The sequence below is a fragment of the Zophobas morio genome, unplaced genomic scaffold, assembly GCF_036711695.1.
Source record: "Zophobas morio isolate AGI-343-1 ecotype UQ-CSIRO unplaced genomic scaffold, CSIRO_AGI_Zmor_V1 ptg000403l, whole genome shotgun sequence".
NCBI lineage: Eukaryota > Metazoa > Arthropoda > Insecta > Coleoptera > Tenebrionidae > Zophobas > Zophobas morio.
In genome coordinates this window covers 100,720-123,477 of record NW_026972507.1, presented here as the reverse complement: position 1 = coordinate 123,477, position 22,758 = coordinate 100,720, and the positions used below count along the sequence as shown (strand labels likewise).

General features: G+C 32.4%; 3 protein-coding genes across 4 annotated transcripts; 1 reads left to right on the top strand and 2 right to left on the bottom strand.

The window, feature by feature from the left end:
• Window positions 1–5,862: 5,862 nt before the first annotated feature.
• LOC135120645 (probable small nuclear ribonucleoprotein E) lies at window positions 5,863–6,775 on the top strand. Its single transcript, XM_064044982.1, has 4 exons — window positions 5,863–5,883; window positions 6,117–6,219; window positions 6,278–6,370; window positions 6,646–6,775. The coding sequence occupies exons 2-4, from the start codon at window positions 6,133–6,135 to the stop codon at window positions 6,754–6,756; spliced, it is 291 nt and encodes a 96-aa protein (XP_063901052.1). The 5' UTR covers window positions 5,863–5,883; window positions 6,117–6,132; the 3' UTR covers window positions 6,757–6,775.
• A 1,037-nt stretch (window positions 6,776–7,812) lies between these two features.
• Window positions 7,813–12,178, bottom strand: LOC135120650 (general transcription factor IIH subunit 2-like protein). Its single transcript, XM_064044987.1, has 12 exons — window positions 12,117–12,178; window positions 11,959–12,036; window positions 11,773–11,896; window positions 11,604–11,709; window positions 11,210–11,318; window positions 10,671–10,769; window positions 10,536–10,615; window positions 10,364–10,470; window positions 10,171–10,217; window positions 9,734–9,853; window positions 9,527–9,589; window positions 7,813–7,903 (listed from the first exon to the last, which is right to left on the bottom strand). The coding sequence occupies exons 1-12, from the start codon at window positions 12,176–12,178 to the stop codon at window positions 7,813–7,815; spliced, it is 1,086 nt and encodes a 361-aa protein (XP_063901057.1).
• An 8,048-nt stretch (window positions 12,179–20,226) lies between these two features.
• On the bottom strand, window positions 20,227–22,118 carry LOC135120651 (small ribosomal subunit protein uS7-like). 2 transcript variants are annotated; one of them, XM_064044988.1, is made up of 5 exons: window positions 21,822–22,118; window positions 21,633–21,751; window positions 21,436–21,568; window positions 20,997–21,077; window positions 20,227–20,275 (listed from the first exon to the last, which is right to left on the bottom strand). In XM_064044988.1, the coding sequence occupies exons 1-4, from the start codon at window positions 22,081–22,083 to the stop codon at window positions 21,010–21,012; spliced, it is 582 nt and encodes a 193-aa protein (XP_063901058.1). In that variant the 5' UTR covers window positions 22,084–22,118; the 3' UTR covers window positions 20,227–20,275; window positions 20,997–21,009. The 2 variants fall into 2 exon arrangements, with proteins under 2 accessions (XP_063901058.1, XP_063901059.1); XM_064044989.1 differs by having other exon boundaries at window positions 21,633–21,730.
• Between the last annotated feature and the right edge of the window lie 640 nt (window positions 22,119–22,758).

The window sequence follows — 22,758 nt, the reverse complement described above, 5'->3', positions numbered from 1 at the left end:
AGAAAAGTTAAATTAATAAAAGAAAAGTCATTAACTAATAGGCCGCGCTAAAAGTTATAAAAATTATTGCAGAGCAAAATTATTCGAAAAAAATATAATTAGTCGTATGAAAAACAAGTTGTAAAATTTACTAACTTTTTTCCAAAGCATATGACACATAAATTTTATATATTAAGGAGTTTAAGCACAGAAGGGGACTACTAAAAGATTTTAGTACACGCAACGCAGTGTTTTATAAACAAGTTTTCAGCTCACAGTTCTCAAGAGAAAAGCACTTAATCAATAGCAACAGAAAATTTTTTGGTTATTATCCACCTGCCTTTATCTCAATTAAATCATATTAAAAAATTACATATGACGAGAATATACAAAATATAAGGACATGAATTTCGGAGCAGTTCATTGTAAACGGACATTGACCCAATGCCTAAAAAAGTTGAGTACATAAACTTTGTTAGCGCCTTATATATAACAGAATTGTTACACCACACCTCGTTACATTAAGCGCGCAGGGGATTAAGGTTAGGGCTAGGGTTCCGTGAATCCGTTGTTAATGCAAACTACCTTGATGGTTCACATTTCATACACAACCCAGCAAATACCGAAAGGGTGCTGTCACCGAGAGGAATCCAACCCACAATCTTAAGTTTTCGCGTCATGCTATTAACCGCAAAGTTATGATAACTACTCAATTTCGGTATGATGGTCTTACACAATTAATCTGTTGTAGGGGGCCGCTAAGCGTTTGCCGGCTCCAGCTTCCAAACGTCATCTTATGCAGACATGCAAAGGCAAATGTAGAGGCGGCGACTTGCTACTCCACTAAGTAGAGGAGCTACTTTTTCAATTTAAAAATGCTGACTGCTTTATGAAGATTATAAAAAGAGCGATGGATAGATACAAGAACTTGGAACGCTAAGATAATAGAAGTTAAAACTGACAAAAAACAAAAACAGTGTTTGAAATCTCTATACTAGGTCTTAATCAGTACTTGAAATTTTATAGTTAAAATAACAGGCCCTATTTTGTTAATAAATTAGGAAAAAAATACAATCCACTCTATGTATTCGGCACCTTAAGGTTTTAAAGCACATGACATAAACGAGAACGAGTGCTGAAAGTAATCGCAATTTAAAAGGGAGTACCCCAGAAAGCATTTACTCTAACCGCGTACTGGGATCTGTTCACGCCCCTCTTAGTCCCTTATTGAAAAGAAAAACCCCACTGGCTCTTCATTATTTGTTATTAATCATTCAGGGTTTAGTAAACTTGTTAGCTAGCCTCTCTTCACTTTTGCGATGACCGTCTGCCAAGAAACACTGAACTAGACATGATGTAATAATTAACTATCAGTTCTTTGCAATGCTTATGGGGAGAAACCCGTCGGTCACCCTATAATCCTAACTGGATAAGAAAGAGATTTCATCCATGAGAATGGAGCAAACGCAAGAAAAAGAGCGTTATATTTTACTCAGGTCGGAAAAAGTCCATAACTGATTGTGATTTCGATTTCTTAAATAATCGGACATCCGTTGGTGCATAATAAAAGTCTATTTCTAGCATTTTTTGTCGTTCATTCACTCAAACCTGTCATTTAATTATATTTTCAAATGTTTACCCCTCTTTTAAATCATCACTAGCCCCTTTAAGATTTGCAGTTACCTACCTGCTTTTCTCTGGTGTCCATACCGTAAGCTTTCAGGTGCTGGTCTTGTTCCGTAAGCGAGGTATGTAAAGATCTGATCAGTTTCTTCTTTGCTTTTATAAGAAAACGTTACTCGAGGGAAAAAATAGAGATTTAGTGTCGATCATGTCAAAGTCTTTAATTGTTCTCTAAAGGGAGAATTATTCAACATAAGGGAGCAAGCCCAAGTCTGTCCAAGACGATATAGAGGTTATAGCAATGAAAAAAAAGAGGGTGACTAGTACATACTGGTTCATACTAACTATAAACACTATTTTAAGAATGAACTAGCAGAGATAACCTGATCCCAGCTAAAGATGACTTTTTATTAAAACTTGAGACATCCATGACTTAAAAATGATTTATTTCAAACCAATTTTAACCATAAATACAAGTCCTTTAGTATTAATGATAGAGTAGAAGAACTATCCAGAAAGGGCACAGGCTAAATTAAAAAAGAACACGCAATGACTGTATATTTCAATACTCTTATGTTATCCCTACTGATGTGCTACTACTAACATCTTTAGGGTTAGTATGAACTTATTTTAAATATTGTTTCTATAAAGAATTATTCGAGTAGTTCAAAAGAGTATTGTTCACTAGAAGGAATATTATTTAAATCATTTTCAAATACTTCGTATTTCCTTAGGTATTGTGGTTTATCTGCTGAAACATCCTTATCGAATAAACTAATTCAAACCTAACCAACGTCATCTCTTAACTAGCGTTGTTAAAAGCCAAGTAATTAACGACTATAGTAAATACCACCAAAATAATTAAACTCTTCGAAAACCCCTATTTAGAATAGAAAAAAGCTTTTCTCAACGTTGTTCCGCCATTCCTGTAGGAGTAAGCAACCTACCTCATACAGCGATTACAGCATATTGAAGTTTTGGTCCTCATTTAAGAGTCCTTTAAGGGCAAATGTGTAGGTTGAGCTCTTAGTGGGAGCTCTAACTTATAGCTAGCTTTCTCGGTAACGTTCTTATTAGCACTTACGCTCTTGGGTGTAAGGATCGATTAGCTTGTTCCCAGGCCCATGTCGTACGGCTGCAAAAAAAAAATTCAGACCTATATGCAATACGCGGTGGGCCAAGGGCCTAAGGTTGGTAACAAGTTGCCGTTCTGAATGTAACCTTAGTTTAGTTCATGTCACCTTAGGAGTCTGAGGTGCCATACTTGAATTTCCTTGGTTTTCTCTATACCTGACGTCCGATGAAGACACAAAAACAGCTGTCGCCTGCTATCTTTGCCGTTTAAAAACGGTTATTCTAGCGCTAAAGATAAGGCACTATTCTCTCCTATCAGCTTGCTCTTCGATAACTGCTTTCATCTCAAGTTGCCCCTGAGGGCCACGAAGTTATTGGGTTGGGCGTAGATAATAAGGACGCTCACATAGTTTTACTATGAGCTGCTGGATTTCCTGAGGTGGTGCTCCTTGCTTTGCATTCCCTTTGACGGTCCCCTTCCAGCTCGATAAAAAAACCATTGTTGTGCTGTCACCCAAGATGCACTGCCCATCTAGACCTCTGCGAGAATTGCCCTACTTTTTATTGTTAGCAGGAGGCAAACTGTCGAGACTTTTCCGCTACGGAGATTAGCAATTAATGCATCCAAGTAGTATTATTATAATATAACTTGGAAAAACTTTTTCTAATCCGCATTCTCTCATTAAATCAAACCGCCGTTTCTTGCAGTAAGAAATTTAAATACCTGCGGGGCGGTAATAGGCGACAGAGTAAGCTAGATTCTGCATCTTTCTTACGTCGTTACCAAAACCAGTTAAGCCCTAGCCGTTTTATACCCTTTTGCATGTAGGAAAAGCAAACTACATATATAAAAACAAACTATATTTATGCAAATCTGCTCTGAGTCCGCTGATAATCTACGCCTCTCTGCCTGGTTTATTACTTAAGCAGCACATACGACTACAGGTACTTCCTTCAAAGATGGAAGTGGATGCCCTTTGGTCTGGGCGCAACAACCAACTACATCGAGAGTGCAACCTTAAGCCTACTCAAGCATATTTTATAAAATTTCACAAAGCTGACTTACTAGGGCCCAGACAGGCTCTTCATCAATGGTATAAAAATTTCACTATGATAATATAATGTGTTACTATTTTTTTTCATATTGCTGGTGCTTCTTTCTTAATGTATGATGAAAAAGCGCGTCTGTTCTTGTTATGACGCAATAAATCATTAATGTAGTCGTAGCCCAACACCAACACTTAATAGAGGAAATTACGCCTTCAGCATACCAGTGTTACAAATACATAAATAAAACATCCCGTTAAATACCTCGGCTACGCTATTAATAAAGCAAAGACTTTAAGAAGTGCTCTCTACCTCCCAGAGCCTTAATAACAAACTGATACTAAACAAAATTTAGGTTTGGCCGATATACTACCAAATTAACTTTCTTGTTATGCTAACCAAGGCGCCATGGCTCGTTCTCACAAGCTACTTCGGGGCCTGTCAAATAATTTAAGCAGCTAACATAGGAATTTCCTTCTGTCCTAAGCTAAAGCTTGAGATTTGGACTCCAGGCCAGCACGAATGTCCCAAAAATATTTTAACGGAAACCTATAATTCTAATATTAACAAAAATAATATTAGCAACATTAACTACAATAGTTAAATAATACTTAATTATATAACATTATTTTAAAATTAAGCGAATAGCCTCTATAACTTGAGTCATTAATAAGAAATAAAGACCAGCTTTCGTTTTAATTTATTTTCCTTTTAAGTTAAAAGCTCTCACCCTTCTCGCATAGTGTCTAACTACAGCGCCTAAAATGGTAACGAAGAACAACAAGAATTACACCATCAACAGTTCTATTGCGTTGCGCGTTCCAGATATACAAACTAACACGCATTGGATCAACTACCACTCAAAAGTCCCCTTGCGCAAGCTTCAACGTACACAAGAAAAGCAGTCCTTGCGGGCCCTTTATAGAAGCTATTTTTTAATCACATGCTAAGGTTATCTACGACCGTTCAGGAACATTCGAGAACATTCAACTAACCCAAATTAGCAAAACACTAAATGGTCCGCTCGTGTAACAATTTTTAAAGGGGGACTTCGTATTATGCAATAAAGAAATTATAAAACTATTTTACAGCAAAAAGTTATATAGTTTTACTACAAACCAGTGGTGAAATCTTATTTTACTTGCTGAGCTTATAAAATTCCTTGCTGCACATAATTCTAATAACTGTATCAGCAATATTTTTAGACAAATTAATTTTTATAGTTAATATTTCTAGAACTCTCACATGAAAATACTGCAACTAATAATTATTATAAATCTTTATTTTAGAAGTCCAAAATTTTAGATGTCTACATTATAATATTTTAAACCTTCGTTGCTTAATTTTACAAAAATTTAATATAATAATGGACTTAAGCTGGACCCATTTACAATAATAGTTGTTACTATGTGAGGCTCTCTAATATATTCTTATAGCTAAGGGTTCTTCTTAATTCGTTACAAAGCGTGTAATTTTAAGATAAGAAGACTCAATACTGCATATCTGTTATACTTTAACACTCATGTTGCTACAGCGTTAATTGTACTACTTCAATTACTTACTTTTTAAGGCCTACATTCTTGTCTGTACTTTTTAAAGTTAAAAAACTGATAATTACTTAGTGGTCCAAAACAAAGAATTTGCCTAACGAACATGAAAAATTATTTTACGAACCGAACCTGAAATAAGAAATAATTATTACGCTGTATAAAGCTTCTTTAAAATCAAATAGAAGGTGAAAATATTCCCTTATATATCCCCAACTTTAAGCAATTTTAATTTTTATAAATAATTTGTCATAAAATATAATTTCATCACTCTTATTAGTAGTATACGTTTATAATACATTTAATATTGTGAACTTTACATAACAGTAGTCCGGCCCTTTTTTATTCCTTAAAAAAAGCTCTCTATTTTCTTTCTAACCTTTATTTTCGTATTAAAAATGGTTTTAATAATTGATAAAAATCACTTATTGATTTAACTTTCCGCCCTAAAGTCATAACTTCGTTGTATAGTTACAATCATAAGAAAGCTGCTTTGCTAAAGGCACGTGGTGAAAAATGGAATAGGGCGTTAGAGAAGGCATCGGGGCAAAGCGTGCCTCCCTTTCACTTCTCTTTGCTTCTGCACCCGTCGGCTACTAGTTTTATTAAATAGGTGAGTTTTGTTGGTAATTTCTACTTTTCTTGTTGTCTATCTATTGCTAAAGCGTAAGCTGTTTAATAAAAGTTATAATAGGTATTCTCTTTCATAGATTTACTTATTAGTAGTTCTTAAAAGTGAAAAATATTAACGTATTCTTAACATCTTTTATATAAATATTTATATTAATTTATTATGAAACTTGCACTATCTCATCTTTTTGTATTTAATTTTTTAGTTTTTTTTAGATATATATATTTTATCATGTCCACCAAGCCGAGAGTTCAGAAAGTCAAGCTTCCTCCTATACGTCTCATTTTTAGATTTCTTCAAAAGAAAGCTCGAGTTCAGGTTACACCATTTCTATTAGCTCATATATTTTATAATTATTGAACTGTTCCTTTTTCAGGTTTGGTTATGTGAACAAATAAATATGAGAATTGAAGGCCAATTTGCTGGATTTGATGAATATATGAATCTAGTGATTAACGAAGCTGAAGAAGTTAACTTTTCTTCCTTTTCTTTGTTCTACTTTAGTAGTTCTATTTAGTCAGCTGTTATTTCCAGAGATGGGGTTAATTTGTTTTGTTCTACTAAAGTGGAACATTAATTGGGGAGTGAACCCTCTTTTACAATAATTCTTAATAAAAATAATCTATTGTAACAATGTGATAACATATAACATAATGCACAAAACGATGCTAAAGTTACTTACTTTGATTATGAATCTGGTTAACTTTTAAGTAATTTTTTTACTTTTTATTATATATATTTTAGATTTATTTGAAAACTGGTGTTAGACGGAAAATTGGCACCATTATGCTAAAGGGCGATTGTATTACACTTATACAAAACGCTAATCCTGAAGATAACGATGATGACGAATAGTTTACTTTAGAACATTTCTTATTTATTTTTTTTCTGGGTTTAATAAAGCTGTAAATGATACTAAATTTTTCAAATTAATTATTAAGAAATTTTTCTCAGTAAGCCTAAACATATTTGCTAACTTTTATTAATTTATAAAAAATAGTTAATATTTGTTGATTCTCTAAGTTTGAAGTGTACTACAATACAAATAACGAGGAAAAAATATTATATTAACATAATTAACAAATTTTGATTAATTGATATTATTAACGTAATGAAGTATACAATTCAAGAAAGCTACAATAAATAACAATATACTTTAACATGATATATAAAAATAATTATAAAGAGAAAACTAATATTAAAATCAAAAGAAAGGCAATTTTAATGTTCTATGTAATAATTTATTTAATATTTATAAAGTCAATATATAATTATATAAAAAAGTATATAAAGTTTAATATATACCAAAATATGATATATTTATATATAATAAAAGTGTGAAAGCCTTACACATTGCTTGTATACTACACGTATAACTATGCAAAGCATTATATCAATTACTTTATAAAATTAAAAGAATAGGCTATTTCAAATATTTTATAAAAAAAAATATTAAAAAATTATATAAAATCAATAATTATAAAAGTTTGGTATATACACTAAAATATAATATATATAATAATAGTATGCAAGTCTCACACTTGTTGCTTGTATTTATCATGTATATCTAAAAAGCGTTATACATACATAACAACTACACCTTATGTGGTATAGATGGACAGTTATTATTTATTGTATTGAGCTTAAATAATATAAAAGTATAAATAAATTCCTATCTAAAGCGAAAAAGCTGCTACCAATGAGTACTAGGACCAGGCAGCACACGCATTTGTCACGAATGACCGGATACACATTACGTACTCACACAGCAAGAAATTTTGCTTTTAACGCAAAGTTGACCTTCTCCGATATAGTTTACGTGACGAGCGCTTATTGTAGGTGATGACTCAAATATTTCGCGCGTGGGTTTACCTTCTCTTCGTGGTAAAAAGGGTAATGCTTTTTTGGCAATTAAAAATAATGTTTCAACGACGACACCGGTTGGCAAGTGGGCATTAAATAACACTGCGCGACTTTGACGGGTAAAGCGTCGTATCGTTTACTATATGCAAGTTGCGTGCAAAGTATATAATAAAATGGTATGTTAAATAATTGAAGTTTCTTTACAGTTATCTCTTTATTTGCTATAAGTACTTTTAAAAGGTTAATTAAATATTTTAATATAGATGACTATTATAAAAGCCTGTATATAAAAATATAAGGTGTTTATATCTGTTTATATAAAGGTATCTGTTGCCTTCTGTTTCAAGTGTTATGGTTTATGAAAATCTTTTTTTTTAATACCACCTTAAATTACTGTGGCGTGAATGTAGTGTGTTTATAGGCTGCAACTTTTTTTTGTGTTAAGCGTTATGAAATTTAATACATAAGTTATGTATTAACTGATTTTATTTATGACTCATACTTGTTATGAGGTTTAGTAAATATATTGAAGGGCTCCTATTAACTTTTGTAAGATAATTGTAGTTTTTCTGTGTTTATTTATATGCATACGTTGTAAAAGTTTTCATGCTAAATGTTAATATTAAGTAATAACTTATGTTTAATTGTCTAACCCTAACTAAAGCTTTTACTATGCCTTTCAAAGTTTTTATAACGTTCTGGAAGACTGAGTTCACATGCTAGATCTTTAAAATTAACAGCTGATAGTAACTTTTTAATAATTTTTTTTCTCACTTTATAACTTGTTTTTATAATTTTTACTACTTTCTTTTTTTTTAATTTTCTTCAAATAGTTAGAGCTTTTTTAACCCTAGCACTAGTATAGCGTGATAGTCTGTGGTTACGTGTAAACATTTTATTGTTTTAAGTGTTATTAGTTTTGTAAGATTTTTTTTTTTCTTCTGCTCTCTTTTCTTTCTGTACGATGTAAATGATACTAGAAAAAAATTGGCGAAAGCAGTCAATAAGCGATAACTTTGTTTTTCTTATCTTATAAAAGACCAAACTCGGCTGTTGACACTACACTTCTTTAACCATGCCTCAAAAGGCACCATAAACATACTAAAAGAAATGCCTAGGAAAAATTGTTCAGTTATATAATAAACTTATTACAAGGCTGAACTTGCTTTACAATAAATACTTATCACTGTTATTATTATATTATAAATTTAAATTAGCTATGTATTACAAAGCGGGACAAGGAGAAATGCCCTATATTCGTAAGGCCAATGCTATGACGAGAAGGGAGGACAACCACATGTTGAGGAAGCATGTGGTTTCCGAAACTTAACAACTGCTTATTTTTATTGACTGGCCTTTAACATAATTTTACACGTTTACAACTTTTTATATGAAAATGTTTTCTATATTAACCATCCATGTGATGCTTTCTATTAAATTTTGATGGTTATTTTCCGTTTTCTGTAGAATAACAGTTTTTTTATAATTATTATTTTTTTTTCTAAAGAACCCCATAAAATTATATAAAATACCGCAAATGTCTTTCTTTTTATATAATAAAACTGAGCAGCCAGGACAGTTGTGCAAGGTTTCATGAATAAACAAATCGCACAACGTGCAGAAAATATTCCTGCATGACTTGCATAGAGAAACGCCCGCTTTCTGCTCCAACAAAAAACCACATGCACAACACGTGGCACTTACAATAGCAATAATGAATAATGATTATAGTAATAATATAAAAAAAGGAATAATGCAATACTTGAGGCAAAGCTCTTCTTTATAGTCTTCGAAAGGAGGAACAGGAAACAAATGGTGATACGAACTTTTGTAATAATAAGAAAAAGTTAATACCCACGGGGTAAAACCAAGATGGTAGGTTTTTACATTACCGCACTAAATTAATAGCTAATAAGCACCAAATTTAAAAAAAGTGTCTCAATTAGTGAACCAAAAACATAATACGTACCGAGCAAGATGCGAAGAGGACACGAGGGTCAGTCCACAAATGGCACATTCATAAGGAACGTCGCAATACTTGGAAGCGCACGTGGGGCATGTGTAGCCTTCCCGGGTGACTAAGCCGTGGCTGCAAAAGGACAGGTGAGATAACGACCGTTCAAGTCAAACTGTAACCAACAAGCAACACTTTGCAAAAAACTGAGCCAATATATATATATAAAGTGCCAGAATAATGATATACTAAAACTCGACTATAATTGGAGCGCACCAATAGCGCTCTGGTCTTTGTAATTTGCTCGTTACAGCCGAGTTAAACTGTTCAGTAAAAAAAAGCAACGCAGAAAAATATATTTATAAAAGTTTATTATTGAAAAATGTTTGGCTTAGCGCTCTTCATAGGAAAGCAAAAGTCGCGTAAAGAACAAAATAATATTATGGAATCACCAAGTACAAAGGTAACTTTTCTCGCTGGAAATACGCCTAGGAAAGCCCTATTATTATTATTATTATTATTATTATTATTATTATTATTATTATTATTATTATTATTATTATTATTATTATTATTATTATTATTATTGTTGTTGTTGTTGTTGTTATTATTATTATTTATAATTTATAATTTAAAATTCTTAACAAGAGCCAGAAGCGCAGGAGTGGCTTTACTTGATATGCAAGGAGGAGAAAGATAAAACTGAAGAACTTCTTTAAAGTGATGCTCGTGTAAAATAACATCGTAACGGCCTAACAATAATAATTAGTAAATAATAATAATAATAGTAATAATAATAATAATAATAATAAAGAACCGTGAGTAGCATCGGCAATGGTCTGGCAGATCTTCATATGAGCGCCGAGCCCCACCACTGAGCATGTGATTTCTGCCTCTCTACAGAAATAAGAATAATAGTAAAAACTAAAAAAAGTTTAATAAAAAGTATTACTTGACTTCTTTAATAGTAGAAAAAATATTCGAAGGATCACAAGAAGTCAAACTTCCAATAATCATAAGAACTTCACGAGACGTGTGCGATGGTACATTGCTAATAAGAAAAGTTTTAAGCAAAAATGATTGGAGTAAATTGATTAATCAGATAAAGTTTAATTGACCAATCAGAACAAATATTTTTATTAATAATAATTTAGGACTAAAGGGGGCACAATAACTCAATTTACGCCAAAACTAATTAAATTTATTTTAATTAAAAAAGAAATTAAGAATGAAAACTTAAAAATAAATAAAATAAATATTCGATAAATATGTTAAATGAATAAATAATTCTAATATTATTTGAAAAAGTGAAAATAATATATTTTTAATGAGATTAAAAAAGATGTTAAAAAAAATAATTATTAAAATTAAATACAAATAAAATTAAAAGAGACAATGTAATTTGCTCCAATTATAAAAGTCACTGGAATTTCTACACAAATGCAAAGAAATCAGATTAACTTTTTTTTATAGTTGTTTAAAAAGATTCACCGCAAAGAATGTTTTGAGAGAATTAGAGAATTCTGTAGGGAAGGAGGAGCGGCTGTACTCATCGCTGGAAGTTTTTCTCGCAAAACTTGTATATGATTTTTATAATTTCCTAAGAAGTTTAATATTTGCCTTTATTAAAAATTAGCTTAATTGTAAAAATTATAATATCAAAAAAATTTAAGTTCGCCAAATTTTGACTAAATTAACAATTAAAAAACAAAATCACTTTTTTAAGCCTACCTTCTTTAAAAAATGAAAAATATTGATTTTAAATTATTTAAATTTGTATTTACTTTTATTAATGATTTTGTTTAAAATGGTAATAAAATATTAAAAAAATAATAAAATACTTTAATTATATAAATACATTATATAAATATATTTAATAACGTACCAGAAAGTTCGGAGATAAAAAAAGCAGTGCCATTTTGAGTGCCGATGATCCCAATCTGAGAAATGGGATTCAGATCAAAAAATTCAGAGATAAAGGAAGCTAATATCTAAAAAAAATTAGGAATTTTAAGTAAAATAAGTAAAAACTTGTATATTATATAAAAGTTTGCCTCAGAAACGCATAATAGACGAGTGGGCCGCAGATCGGTGTCGTCCATGGCAGAAGAAAGATCAATGACGATATAAAAATGACGCATCATGCCTCGTTGGAGTTCTGGTGTTTCAGTTCTTAATCTCAAAAACACAAAAAATAATTCTAAACAAAAATGATAAATATGACGGGGATATAACTCTACCTTGAACGCAAGCGGTTCAATTCTCGATTTTTAACTTTATCTAGCAAAGTATGGGAAGGATCATCTTCAGTTTCCTCCCTAATAAAGACAATGTTTTATAAATTAATAACAAAAACTTAAAAAATATTATAGATACTAAAAATACTTTGGAAACATACCAAGTACGTTTATAAGCCTGTTCCCAGGTGTATCCACCTTCTTCCGTTATAAAATCAGACATGATTTAAGTAAAGCAACGGCACACTTTACCTCCCTATCTCCGAATAAAAAGATAAATAATTTAAGCATTTAGTCAAAATCCATATGTAAGTATTGCTACAGTCTAAAGGAAAAAGGGGTAATCATAAAGAAAAAGCTTTTAACAATATAAGCATTCGAATATTAATAAATAATGTAACGCTCAACCCTATATCTATGGTGTAAGGGCAAACAAAATTGCGTTTGGCAAAGTGTTCTTCTGCAAAGAAACTTAGAACCTTTATATTTCTGTTCTTGTCGTTATTATATTTTCATTTTGGTTATTAGTATAAGTGTCATATATTAATACAACTGCGTGTGACAAAGTGTTCTTCTGCAAGAAACTTAGAATGTCTGCTAAAACCTTTATATTTCTGTTCTTGTCGTTATTATATTTTCATTTTGGTTATTAGTATAAGTATCATATATTAATACAACTTTTTTAAATTGTAAGAATTATAAAATAAATCAAATTTACATATAGTGGCCTTACAAAATTATGATTTACAGCTATAAACAAAATCATTTAAAAAGAGTGTTGAAACTCTAAGAGCCTTCAAGTGCTGCGTTTGAGAGCAAGTCTTTATAAGCTTATACTTGCAATTCCTGTGAAAATTGTAACTCCGGAAAACTAGAACAAGTTACTCTTTAGGCTTGTAGTCTACTAGCACTGGCATTCTGGTAGGCCCACGCAATTAACGCGTAAATACCAGTCCAACTTAGGAATTAATAATTACCGTTTGTTTTTTAATTTAGCTAACTTTCACGAAAGGGGTGGAAAGCATCTCTTCTAGCTTTCTTTATATAAACGAACGTAATTAATGTAAGGAAGGCAAGTTTGATAGGAGCTAATCATATGCTGAAGTATTGAATAATTACGTTCCAAAATGACTTCCGCCCTTCACAGTGAAAAAGACATGCTTATGTGCACACTGCTTAAGGTTCCGTATGCACGTGGAGATCCCACAGGGTTTTAAATTTTGTAGACACTTACATCAATTCTGAGATTTAGTTTTATATTTTAAGACCTTTACGAATTAAGCAGGCAAGTTTGATCTTTTCAAATTGGAACTTTGCATCAGTGTTTAATGTTCTTTGAGCTTTATTGATCACATATGCAGATGATTTTCAAGTTTTACACAAACAACGAAGAGAATCTAAAATAACATAATCGAGAAAAGCAGAGATATTGAAGGTTACATTAAATTAACATTTAGTAGTAAACGTTTTATTGTGTCCCGATTTGTAATCTTGCGGAATGCTCAATAAATAACGTCTCTCTCTTATTTTAAAAGGCACTAACTACACGTATCAATATTAATTTTAGGAAATTACTGGATAGCAAATTGTATACTAGATTAGCCATTTCGATCTTCGTAAATAAGTTTTAGCAAAAGTTGAAAACATACAAAGAAATTCACTTAAGTGCAGCTTAAATGTGCTAAGATTTTTGAAAGAAACCCACAACTACGCTCTTCAAGCATCTTTAAAAGGAAACAATGAATTAAAAGCCTCTTCTGCTGCAGGCCACGAGGTTGAATCCGATTTGCAAATCTCGTTTGTTTGAAGATCTTAGATTAAAAACACTAGCTGTGGCCAAGCTTGCGCCAGAGAAGTTGAGTATGTTGCAATGGCTACTGTCTTCAATAATGTACTTTGGTTATAAACAGTCTTACTGAGGTTACGCCTTAAAATCAACCCATTATACGCATTAAAAATATTCTTTGACGTACGGAGATGCCTAAGCACGTAAACATTAAGTATTATCACATCAAAGAACGAAATTAAAAAGATCACTAATAATGTCGAGTGTTGTCCAAACTCCAAACTCAATTTCCACGCCTTTTTACAAAGTTACTTAATTCAGTGTAGATCAAAATTAATCCATGTTCTTATTTAAATCTCTGAATCAGAGTTGGGTTAATTAGATAGATAAACTTAGATTACATCCCTTTAGAACCCCAAGAAAAATGCATTTGCTTTTAAAAGAACCGCCCAGAATATTACCGCAAGCCACTACTTTGAGGAAAGAGAAGCGCTAGCAGGGGGTAGATGAAAATAGATCGCGCTATAGGTCCCATAGAGATAAATATTGTGCGAATAAATTTATATATGTTTTTGTGCATATATTATTATTTATCGCTACATAAACGAGTCTTAGACGGTGGCCCTAGTTGGCAGCAACATTAGTCGGTGTCTCCAGGAAACCTCGGGTCTCGTTACTGGGAATCACCTGATGTTTTAGCAGTTTTTTAGCAGTTTTACATCACTCTAGGTCATATGGTGCAAAGTATATCTGTGAAGTAAAAAATTAAAAATAAACCTAATTGCTATATTGCCTTTTTTAGACAGCTTGCTAGCTCGTTCTCACCTAGAAAAACTGAGTTTAACATGGTGGTAAAACGGGGTAACTGATTGTCAGGGCTTCTCCAAAATGAGTATACTTTGCGAGCGGAATACCAGACTTCCATTACTGTACTACCAAATGGTCATCCACTCACCGCGCTTGAGCAGCGGATGGCGAAGGCACATTTTTATTATCTGTGACAAGGCACTTGACGCCTATAGGCAATGTGGCAATTTTTGGTGGGTCGCGCTATGCGCTCTAAAAGGTTTGTTAATTCTAGCGCACGAATAATAACTTGAAAGCAAATACTGTCCGGTACAATTCAGAACATTTTACTAATACTACAGGCTCGCGCACGCACTTACGAATGAAAGAGCTTGTATTAATTGCAGCCAACTACGAGGCTGTAGACTTGGAATTTTCTTCCCTTCATATTTGCTTTTAATCTCTTTGTAGGCACGCTTTACTCATATTTATTTTATCTAAAAGTCCTGCCAACCAAGACACTAGTCAAGCTCTGGTACAAGCGCAGGTTAATTAATAAACCACCCATTCCTTTCTCTGCCCCTCTTACTAAAAGGCGCTATATAGTTTAATCCCAGTGAACTACGCGTAGGAGATCCGGAAACAACTGCTGCATTAGAATTTTGGAAGACAAAGGGTACGCCAGTAAAAATGGGAGTAAATCAATAAAAGGTAGGATAACAGCTAGTTCAAGTACGTTTTATAGAAAGGTTGCCCCATGACATTCAAGCAATAAAAAGTCTAGCGCTTTCTTTTAAGCGGAAAGACATTACTACGCTCAGTTATTACAACCGATACCTTAGGCAGTTTATATCTCAAGAAAAGTTAGCGGAATTAGAGAAGTGCAAGGCGGTGAACAAGCATTATTAGGATTTGTATGTTTCAAAGATCAAAAATAACGGCGCACAATGGTCGAATAAGAGACAGAGACCATAAAACCCATAACTCTTAACCCAGAATATAATAGGAATAGTGGAAGAAAATTAAATGGGGATTGAAGTGTTACTCTTGTGGAGCGGTCTCACTATTTTAAAGATTGTAGTCTTTACAATACCAAAAATAAAGCTTCTACACTAATATGTCGCTGTTTCAAAATCTTCTAAGAATTATATTGATTGTTGAGTAGACCTCAATTGATCATCCCGAAGTAGAAATTGTAGAGGACAGTTGTGAAAGGGTTAATGTGTAAAGTATTGCTAGATTCTAGCTCCAGGAAGTAGTTTCATCTCTAGAAGCTCGCTGACTGGTTACTTTTTAGTTAAGGGGACATAGAAATGGGAAACAAAACTTTCTAGAGTTTAAAGGTGTGAAATATGCTTCCGTAGGCATTGCTTCTGCTAATAAATTTTGTAATTAAGTATTAAAAAAAATATTACTGTGTTAATAAATTCTGTGCCTCAGGGTGTTAATACACTGAAATGGTCATTTCGCGATCTTCGGTACAAGTTGGTAAATGAGACTAAGTCAGCCGTTAAGATTGTACCGTAAAATAGTAAACAGAAGACAGTTAAAATAAGTTATGATAGGCGCCTAACGGACAAGTATTTATAGATAGGGCGGCAGTAGTATGAGAATTTAGTGAAGTTAATTTAGAGAATTTAAATTAAAGTTAATATATATGGTGGAATGGGAGTGAGCGTCCAGGAGTCAAGAATTTGACTCGTCGTATATATAACTAAAGTGGGACCAGAATGTGAAAAGTATAATTAACTTTAAGTCATAACAGAGTTAAGGTGAAAGATACGATGTCACCTGTCTGGACTAAATGAGAATTAAAGGATAAAGTAAAGATAGCAATAATCATGAGAGAAGCGAAAAACTGTTTAAAGCTGGTTTTTTGGAAGAGAGTTCCGACTTGGATTTGAATCACATGTAAACTATAGTCGAGAAGTTCAACATCAAGGGAGCGTCAAAGGGTAAAATTCTGCGAGAACCTGAATTATAAGTGAGGATGTTTGACGCTCTTCAATGACTAAATAGAAGACATGTGATAGAGAGGTATATAGCGCCGAGTGAGTAAAACATTAATATTATGGTAGAGAAAAATTTATTTTAGTACTATCGATAATTTTAAAGGCTTCTTAAATCTAGACGTGTGCAGTGGGCGCCTCTGCCTTTTGGTTACATCAGCGCTCTCTTTGAGGGTATGAATTGTAGTACAAACGGTCTTAAAGAGACTTCCATTTATATTGACGACTACCTGGTGGAAAGTAACTCCAAAGAAGAACACATTAAGAGACTTAACTAACTGATTACTAAATATGAACATATTAACTTCAATTTGAGATTGGATAAAAAGTTGTTTACGAAACCTTCAGTTACAGGGTTTGTAAGGAACTAACCAAAAGGGGCATTAAATGAGTAAAGACCGCATACAAGCATTTATATATAGGACCAAGCCAAAAACAAGCAGGATTGACCAACTTCCCATAATCACTTAACTTTTGGAGTCAATATATCACTTATATTGCCATAATTACGGAACCCTAAATTAATATGCTTAAAAGGGAGCGAAATTTGAATGGAGGAAGGCAGTAAGAGTTAACCTGCTTTGACATGCTGAGAATTTGAAAAAAAAAAAGTGCTGGACATGTCACCTGTGAACATGAATTAGTGCTCCAAACAAATGCAAGCGACGTTGGTATGGAAGGCATTATATTGCAGAGATACCTTGGTGGAGTCTAATACATCGCCTATGTTATTACGAAATTTTTAGATGCCCAGGTTAAGTACAGCTTCACATATTGAGAAGTCTTAGCATTTGCACGATGTACGAACAAAATGGATTACATACTACTGACTGACAAAGCATTAGTTGTAAAAAAGGAACATAAGGGTCTTTTAGGTATCTTTCACAACGACTGGGTGGTTGTTAAAGGAATGATTTACCGAATAAAGCAAACAATGGGAAATATATATTGTATTTTAAAATACATTCCGGGTAAAAGTAATCTATTTCAGACTTGATATCACGGTTACGATCGGCTATTCAGAGGAAGAATGAAGCTAAGTTTTGCCATCAAATAGAATCATTATAAGAAAAAAGTTTTGAGAAAAAGTGCGACGTTTTTATAAAGAATTGTTTTGCATAAGAAAATTTAATTGCTTAAGAATAACGGCTTAGATAGACTCGTGGGCTAAGCTGTAACAGAATGCGACTCTTGTCAGCAGGCTCAAACCAAAGCAAGAATTACATTTAACTGAAACGACCTCAACACCACTGTGCTTGTTAGCAGATATAATGGTTATGCTTAGTTCTGTTAATGGCTATAACAACGTGTTGGTGATCTGTGGATAGACACTCGCGCTATGTATGGGTGAAACTTTTAGATAAAGTTAGTGCCAGTTTCGTTCTGGAGGGCTTTAAAGATATATGTGTCAGGTTCCAAAAAACGCGTTACTTTTATTAGACAATCGTAATTTTTCTAAAGGAGGCGGGGATAAAGGCACAAGTTGTTGCCGTGAAATACCACCAGTCCAACGGTATAGGTGAAAGAGCCGCCCAAACTCTTCTAAAAGGCCCTCGCAAAAACAAGTTAATTGTCGGAAGAAAATGGGACCTCAATTGCTGAATAATTATATTTATAAGCACAACAGAATTTGCAATGTCTTAAGAGCTATTCCTTTTTACATGATGACAAAGGAAGTTTCAGGGTCAGAAGAAATAAAAGGTGCCCAGAACCCTAGCAATAGTAGTACTGATAAGTTGAGCAGTCACGGTAAGGCATTAGACAACGTACGCAAAAATTGAAAATGGACATAAAAAGGCGGCGCGATATCGAGTTATCAATAAGGATGCCATGGGAGACAGAGTATACGTTGAATACCCAGAAAGTAAAACAAAGGGTGAAGATTATACAGACCTGTGAAGGTAGCAGAGGTACTTAAAAATGGTGTATAAACAAAGTATTCGGGAAAGCATGTTAAGACACAGTTAAAGATAAGAAACGGGATCACTTTGATCATAGATACGACCTGAGGCGTCTAGGCAGTAAATTTTCGTGAGTGAAGTGTTAAATAGAGGCCGCAAAAGCAAAAACGGAAGAAAATTAAAGAAGAAAGTATTTAGTAAAATCAAGGGTCGAAACTGGCTTGGTCGTGTTTCGGCGCCGATGGATGGGTTAATTTTATTTTAGAAGGCTTAGAGCCGTTCATGGTTCATACTTAAGGAGTTGACGCCGCCATGGAGCAGCTTGTAGTTAGCAAGAACAATTTGCAAATATTAGCAGCATGTAGGCTACTAAATAGCGAAGAAGATAGATCTTTGATTCGGAAACAGCACTTAGTATAGAACATTAGGGCATATTCTTTTCTGTTTATCCTTTAACCTCTTTGCTTAGCGTCAATTATTTAAGGTAGGTTGCCTTTGTTTAGTTCTGAGTTACAATTATTATGTGGCCTAAAATAAGTATGTAACTGGCAACATCGAATTTTGAGTTAATTTTAAAATATAATGTAAAGTTGATCATATCTGTTACTAATTTTCATATATACTAGGCATAAAGTCACCTTAAAAATGTAATTTTATAAAAAACAAGTAAGTTAAGTTGTTGCATTTTTTCTAGTAAGAATTCTATTCGCGATAAATTAACTGTATTTTATTTCCTCAGAAGATTCATAGCATCACTTTAAACACTAACTTAAGTTCCTTATAAATTAAAAGTACTGCGAAATAGAAAGGCAGTCTGATGGTGTTAGTTCCATTAAAACTTACATCTGTCAGCGGCCGAGTTAACTTAATTATCTGTACAACTAAACTGTATCTTTTTTCGATTCTTATGAAGACATGGGCCTCAGCTTTTTTAAAATTACTATAAAAATTTTAATTTATTTATGTAAAAACAAAATTTTTACGAGGAATTATAAACTGCTCATAAAATCCGTTGTTAAAGTATCTTCGACAAGGTAACAAAACTCGCAGTCCTTTACATTAAACAGTTAACAATGGGCCTTATTGAAATATATTTACTGTCAGTGTAAGTATATTAATAATAATTTTTGTAACTAAATGATCTACTATTCCCTTTTTCAATAAATGAAGTCATACTAGTTATAATTTTTTTTAACAGTATTAGTTAATCTAATAATTCTAAGTAACATTTTATACCTAACCCTAGTAGCAATTGAAAAAGTTATTATTATTATGTTTGCTTGTCGCACCAGCGACTAATACTACGCAATAGAAAATTGTTAATTTTAGTGCAAAGATCTATATAAAAATGAAAAGTACAACCACCAAAGTTAAAAGCTTAGGATAACCAACTTTCGGTTAAAAAATACGAATATACGTAGTAAAACCCCAATTTTTAATGTTAAAAGTTAGTTAAGTCTCAGGAAGACTCGTCCAAAATAGTATTGCTATTTTTTTTACTCGCAAACTCACTTCACGAACACTCGAAGTGAAAGAATAAAAGGTTAACTAATAAAAGTTTTTTAGTGTATAACTCGAGAGAATTATCTAAAACTATCACGTAGATACAGTTTATACTTTGTAAAGTGATATTTTTATAAATGTATACAAAATAACTTTTCTTTTGTTTAAGGTTTGTGTTAAAAACTAGTTAGAGTTTAAAAAATATAAAAACTAACTGAGGCTAAAGAAAGGTTACGGCATTTTTCGGGTAAAGTACTTTTCCTCAACTTCTAAAAAATTTGGCTTCCTTTTTTCTCACCATGAAGGGTCTCTGCGGTAATTTCTCAATAATTTTTCTAAAGTAAAACAAAAATATTATTTAAAAAAAGAAGTTGATCAGGGTTAAGAGTAGTAACTCTCCGAAGATCAATATTATTAGACAACGAAATGTGCGAAAGGTAGCCACATACTACAAACCCCGAAATATAAGGGGGATTTTTTCAGGATGCTAGCATTTAGCTCTTTTTTATGATTTAATATTTTTTTCCTATGGAAGGTTTTTTTTTGGTCGCCGTCAGTAATGGATGTTAGGATGACTCGAATAATAGATTTCTTATATATATAAAGAAAAAGTTTAACAATATTAAAAAGCAACTGCTTTTCTTCAAATCTTTTGCTACTTTAAATTTCATCTCTTTGTTAACTTCCTTTTATACTTCTTTGCTTTCCTTAGTTTTCTTAAAAATAACCTGTAGAAATTTTAACTGTAACAATTCGTGCACAAGTATTTAAACAAGGATTAAAAAGTTGTGCGTGCGTGAGCCGTAAACCTTCCATTCACTTAATAAAATTCTTAGGCAACTATAATGGATCCTCCGCGTTTTAAAAATAAATATAATTAGCTTGGAATTTAAAAATTCTCTCCTCCGCCTTTAAAATAAAACAAGGGAACGTAGGGGAAAAAAAACACGATAAATTGATCGCTAAGTGTTTTAATATATTGTCTTCTACTTTATTAAGAAAAAGCCTACAACTTTTTTAAATTATTTTTTTTATATTATAAAACATATACGAGACCAATTTTATTATATTATTTGACAGTGGTGCGACAGCGTTCAGCTTCTTTATGCATTTTCTCCCTCATTTCCATTATAGGACCTGTATAATTATAAATAACAGTTAACTAAACGCAAAAATTAGTTAGATATATTTAAAGTTTGTAAACCATTAGCTTCAGTTAAATTTTTTTTTTAATAATATCTGTATATCACTATTCTGATAAATGTTAAAAATTAAAAAAAAATTGATAACTAAAAGCTCACAAAGATTTAACAAATACCTAGTAACCTCAAAAATATTTATACTTTACTTTGAATTAATAAAAATCCACAAAAGATAAGTGGAATCGAAAAAGACGAGTTTATAATATTTATAAAAAGCAATAAGCTTATTATATAAGCTCTTTGTAACATAAATTGTTTTAATATTTATGTATATATTAAGGTAGAAGTATTGCCTTCATACTGAAAAGCCGACACAATGGCTTGGTAAAGCTTTCGATAAGAAGCACCGGAACCTTGAGATGTGTACTTATAAAAAAACTGCATACTCGTTTGCATCCTCTTTGTCTCAGGTATTATTTTAGGCATCTTAACATTTTAATAATATTATTAATTAAGCAGTATCATATTGTATACCTGTAACTTACTGTACCACTTTAGTGCGTCTTCTGTTTAATTTTACAACTGATACTTTTACATAAGGACGGGCATTTTCAAGAGCTTTTAATAAAACTTCTCTCGGTGGAATACCTTTAAAGGGACAAGAATCGCCTTATAAAAATATATGGACCATTCTAAAAAAAACAAATAGGGGGAGGTATTATAAAAACAGATAGAACACCTTCTTTTACTTGTTGTTTCTGGATTAAATTTAGAGCTTTAGTAACAACCTCTCGAGCCTTACCCTTTTCACCATGCCTCATGATTATATTAATAAATTTTTCAATTCTGGGATCTCTAGTTAAACCGTCTTCATGAGGAATAGCGAGATTTTTAAGATGCTTCATAAATCTTCCGTGGACCAAAATGCGAGGTGTCCCGAAACGATATAAATAAGCACTATAAGTTACAATATTTTTAGCTACAAAAAGAGAAAATCTCATGGCTAACGAAGCGTCAAGGCGCTACATGAATTCACGAAAAGTTATTGTTTTTCCCTTCAGGTGACCTTAACTCCACATAAGCAATATAAGGAACGAGCAACCTCGTGCATCTTGGTCGCCTGTAGTGTGGCATGCGCATTTATAAGCCGCCTTGTTAGTTGAAAGGGGGTCTCAGTAGGGAATAATCATGCAATCAGGCAAGTTTAAATATGACCTTAACCTAATACATCTAGATATAATCAACTTTGTACGTGTAATACCTTTATTCTGAATAAAAGGTAAGTAAATTTCTGGAGCTTAAAAAATAAGATCGCCGGTTTCTTTTAATATTTGGCAATTAAAAATTCATTCTCTATTGACTAAATTTTTCTTATTTTAGAGTTCACGTTATGAGCAAGAATTAAAAAAAAATCGTTTAATTAAAATTCTGTTGAAAAGTACAAATTGTGCAAGTGTAACATTAATATTCATTACAAGCTAAGGTTACAGGGGAAAAGAGTCTCTCGCTCAAGTTTTCTCACCGTAATATTGGTCAAAATTATTTTTTTTCTTTAATTAAAAAAGTCAAATTCGAATTGACTGAATCCGAAGCATTACCAAGTAGCATGTTTCTTAACGAGGTCGAAATCAAGTGAGCCATCAAAGCTGCTTAAATATTCTGGAATTTAAGCCAAC

Coding starts and splice junctions, on each gene's coding strand:
- LOC135120645 (XM_064044982.1), top strand. CDS start 6,133: ATGTCCACCAAGCCGAGAGTTCAGAAAGTCAAGCTTCCTCCTATACGT. Junction 6,220..6,277: donor AAAAGAAAGCTCGAGTTCAG/GTTACACCATTT, acceptor TTCCTTTTTCAG/GTTTGGTTATGTGAACAAAT. Junction 6,371..6,645: donor TGATTAACGAAGCTGAAGAA/GTTAACTTTTCT, acceptor TATATATTTTAG/ATTTATTTGAAAACTGGTGT.
- LOC135120650 (XM_064044987.1), bottom strand. CDS start 12,178: ATGTCTGATTTTATAACGGAAGAAGGTGGATACACCTGGGAACAGGCT. Junction 12,037..12,116: donor CAGGCTTATAAACGTACTTG/GTATGTTTCCAA, acceptor TGTCTTTATTAG/GGAGGAAACTGAAGATGATC. Junction 11,710..11,772: donor GTCTATTATGCGTTTCTGAG/GCAAACTTTTAT, acceptor AATTTTTTTTAG/ATATTAGCTTCCTTTATCTC.
- LOC135120651 (XM_064044988.1), bottom strand. CDS start 22,083: ATGAGATTTTCTCTTTTTGTAGCTAAAAATATTGTAACTTATAGTGCT. Junction 21,752..21,821: donor GAAACAACAAGTAAAAGAAG/GTGTTCTATCTG, acceptor TATTTTTATAAG/GCGATTCTTGTCCCTTTAAA. Junction 21,569..21,632: donor ACAGAAGACGCACTAAAGTG/GTACAGTAAGTT, acceptor TAAAATGTTAAG/ATGCCTAAAATAATACCTGA.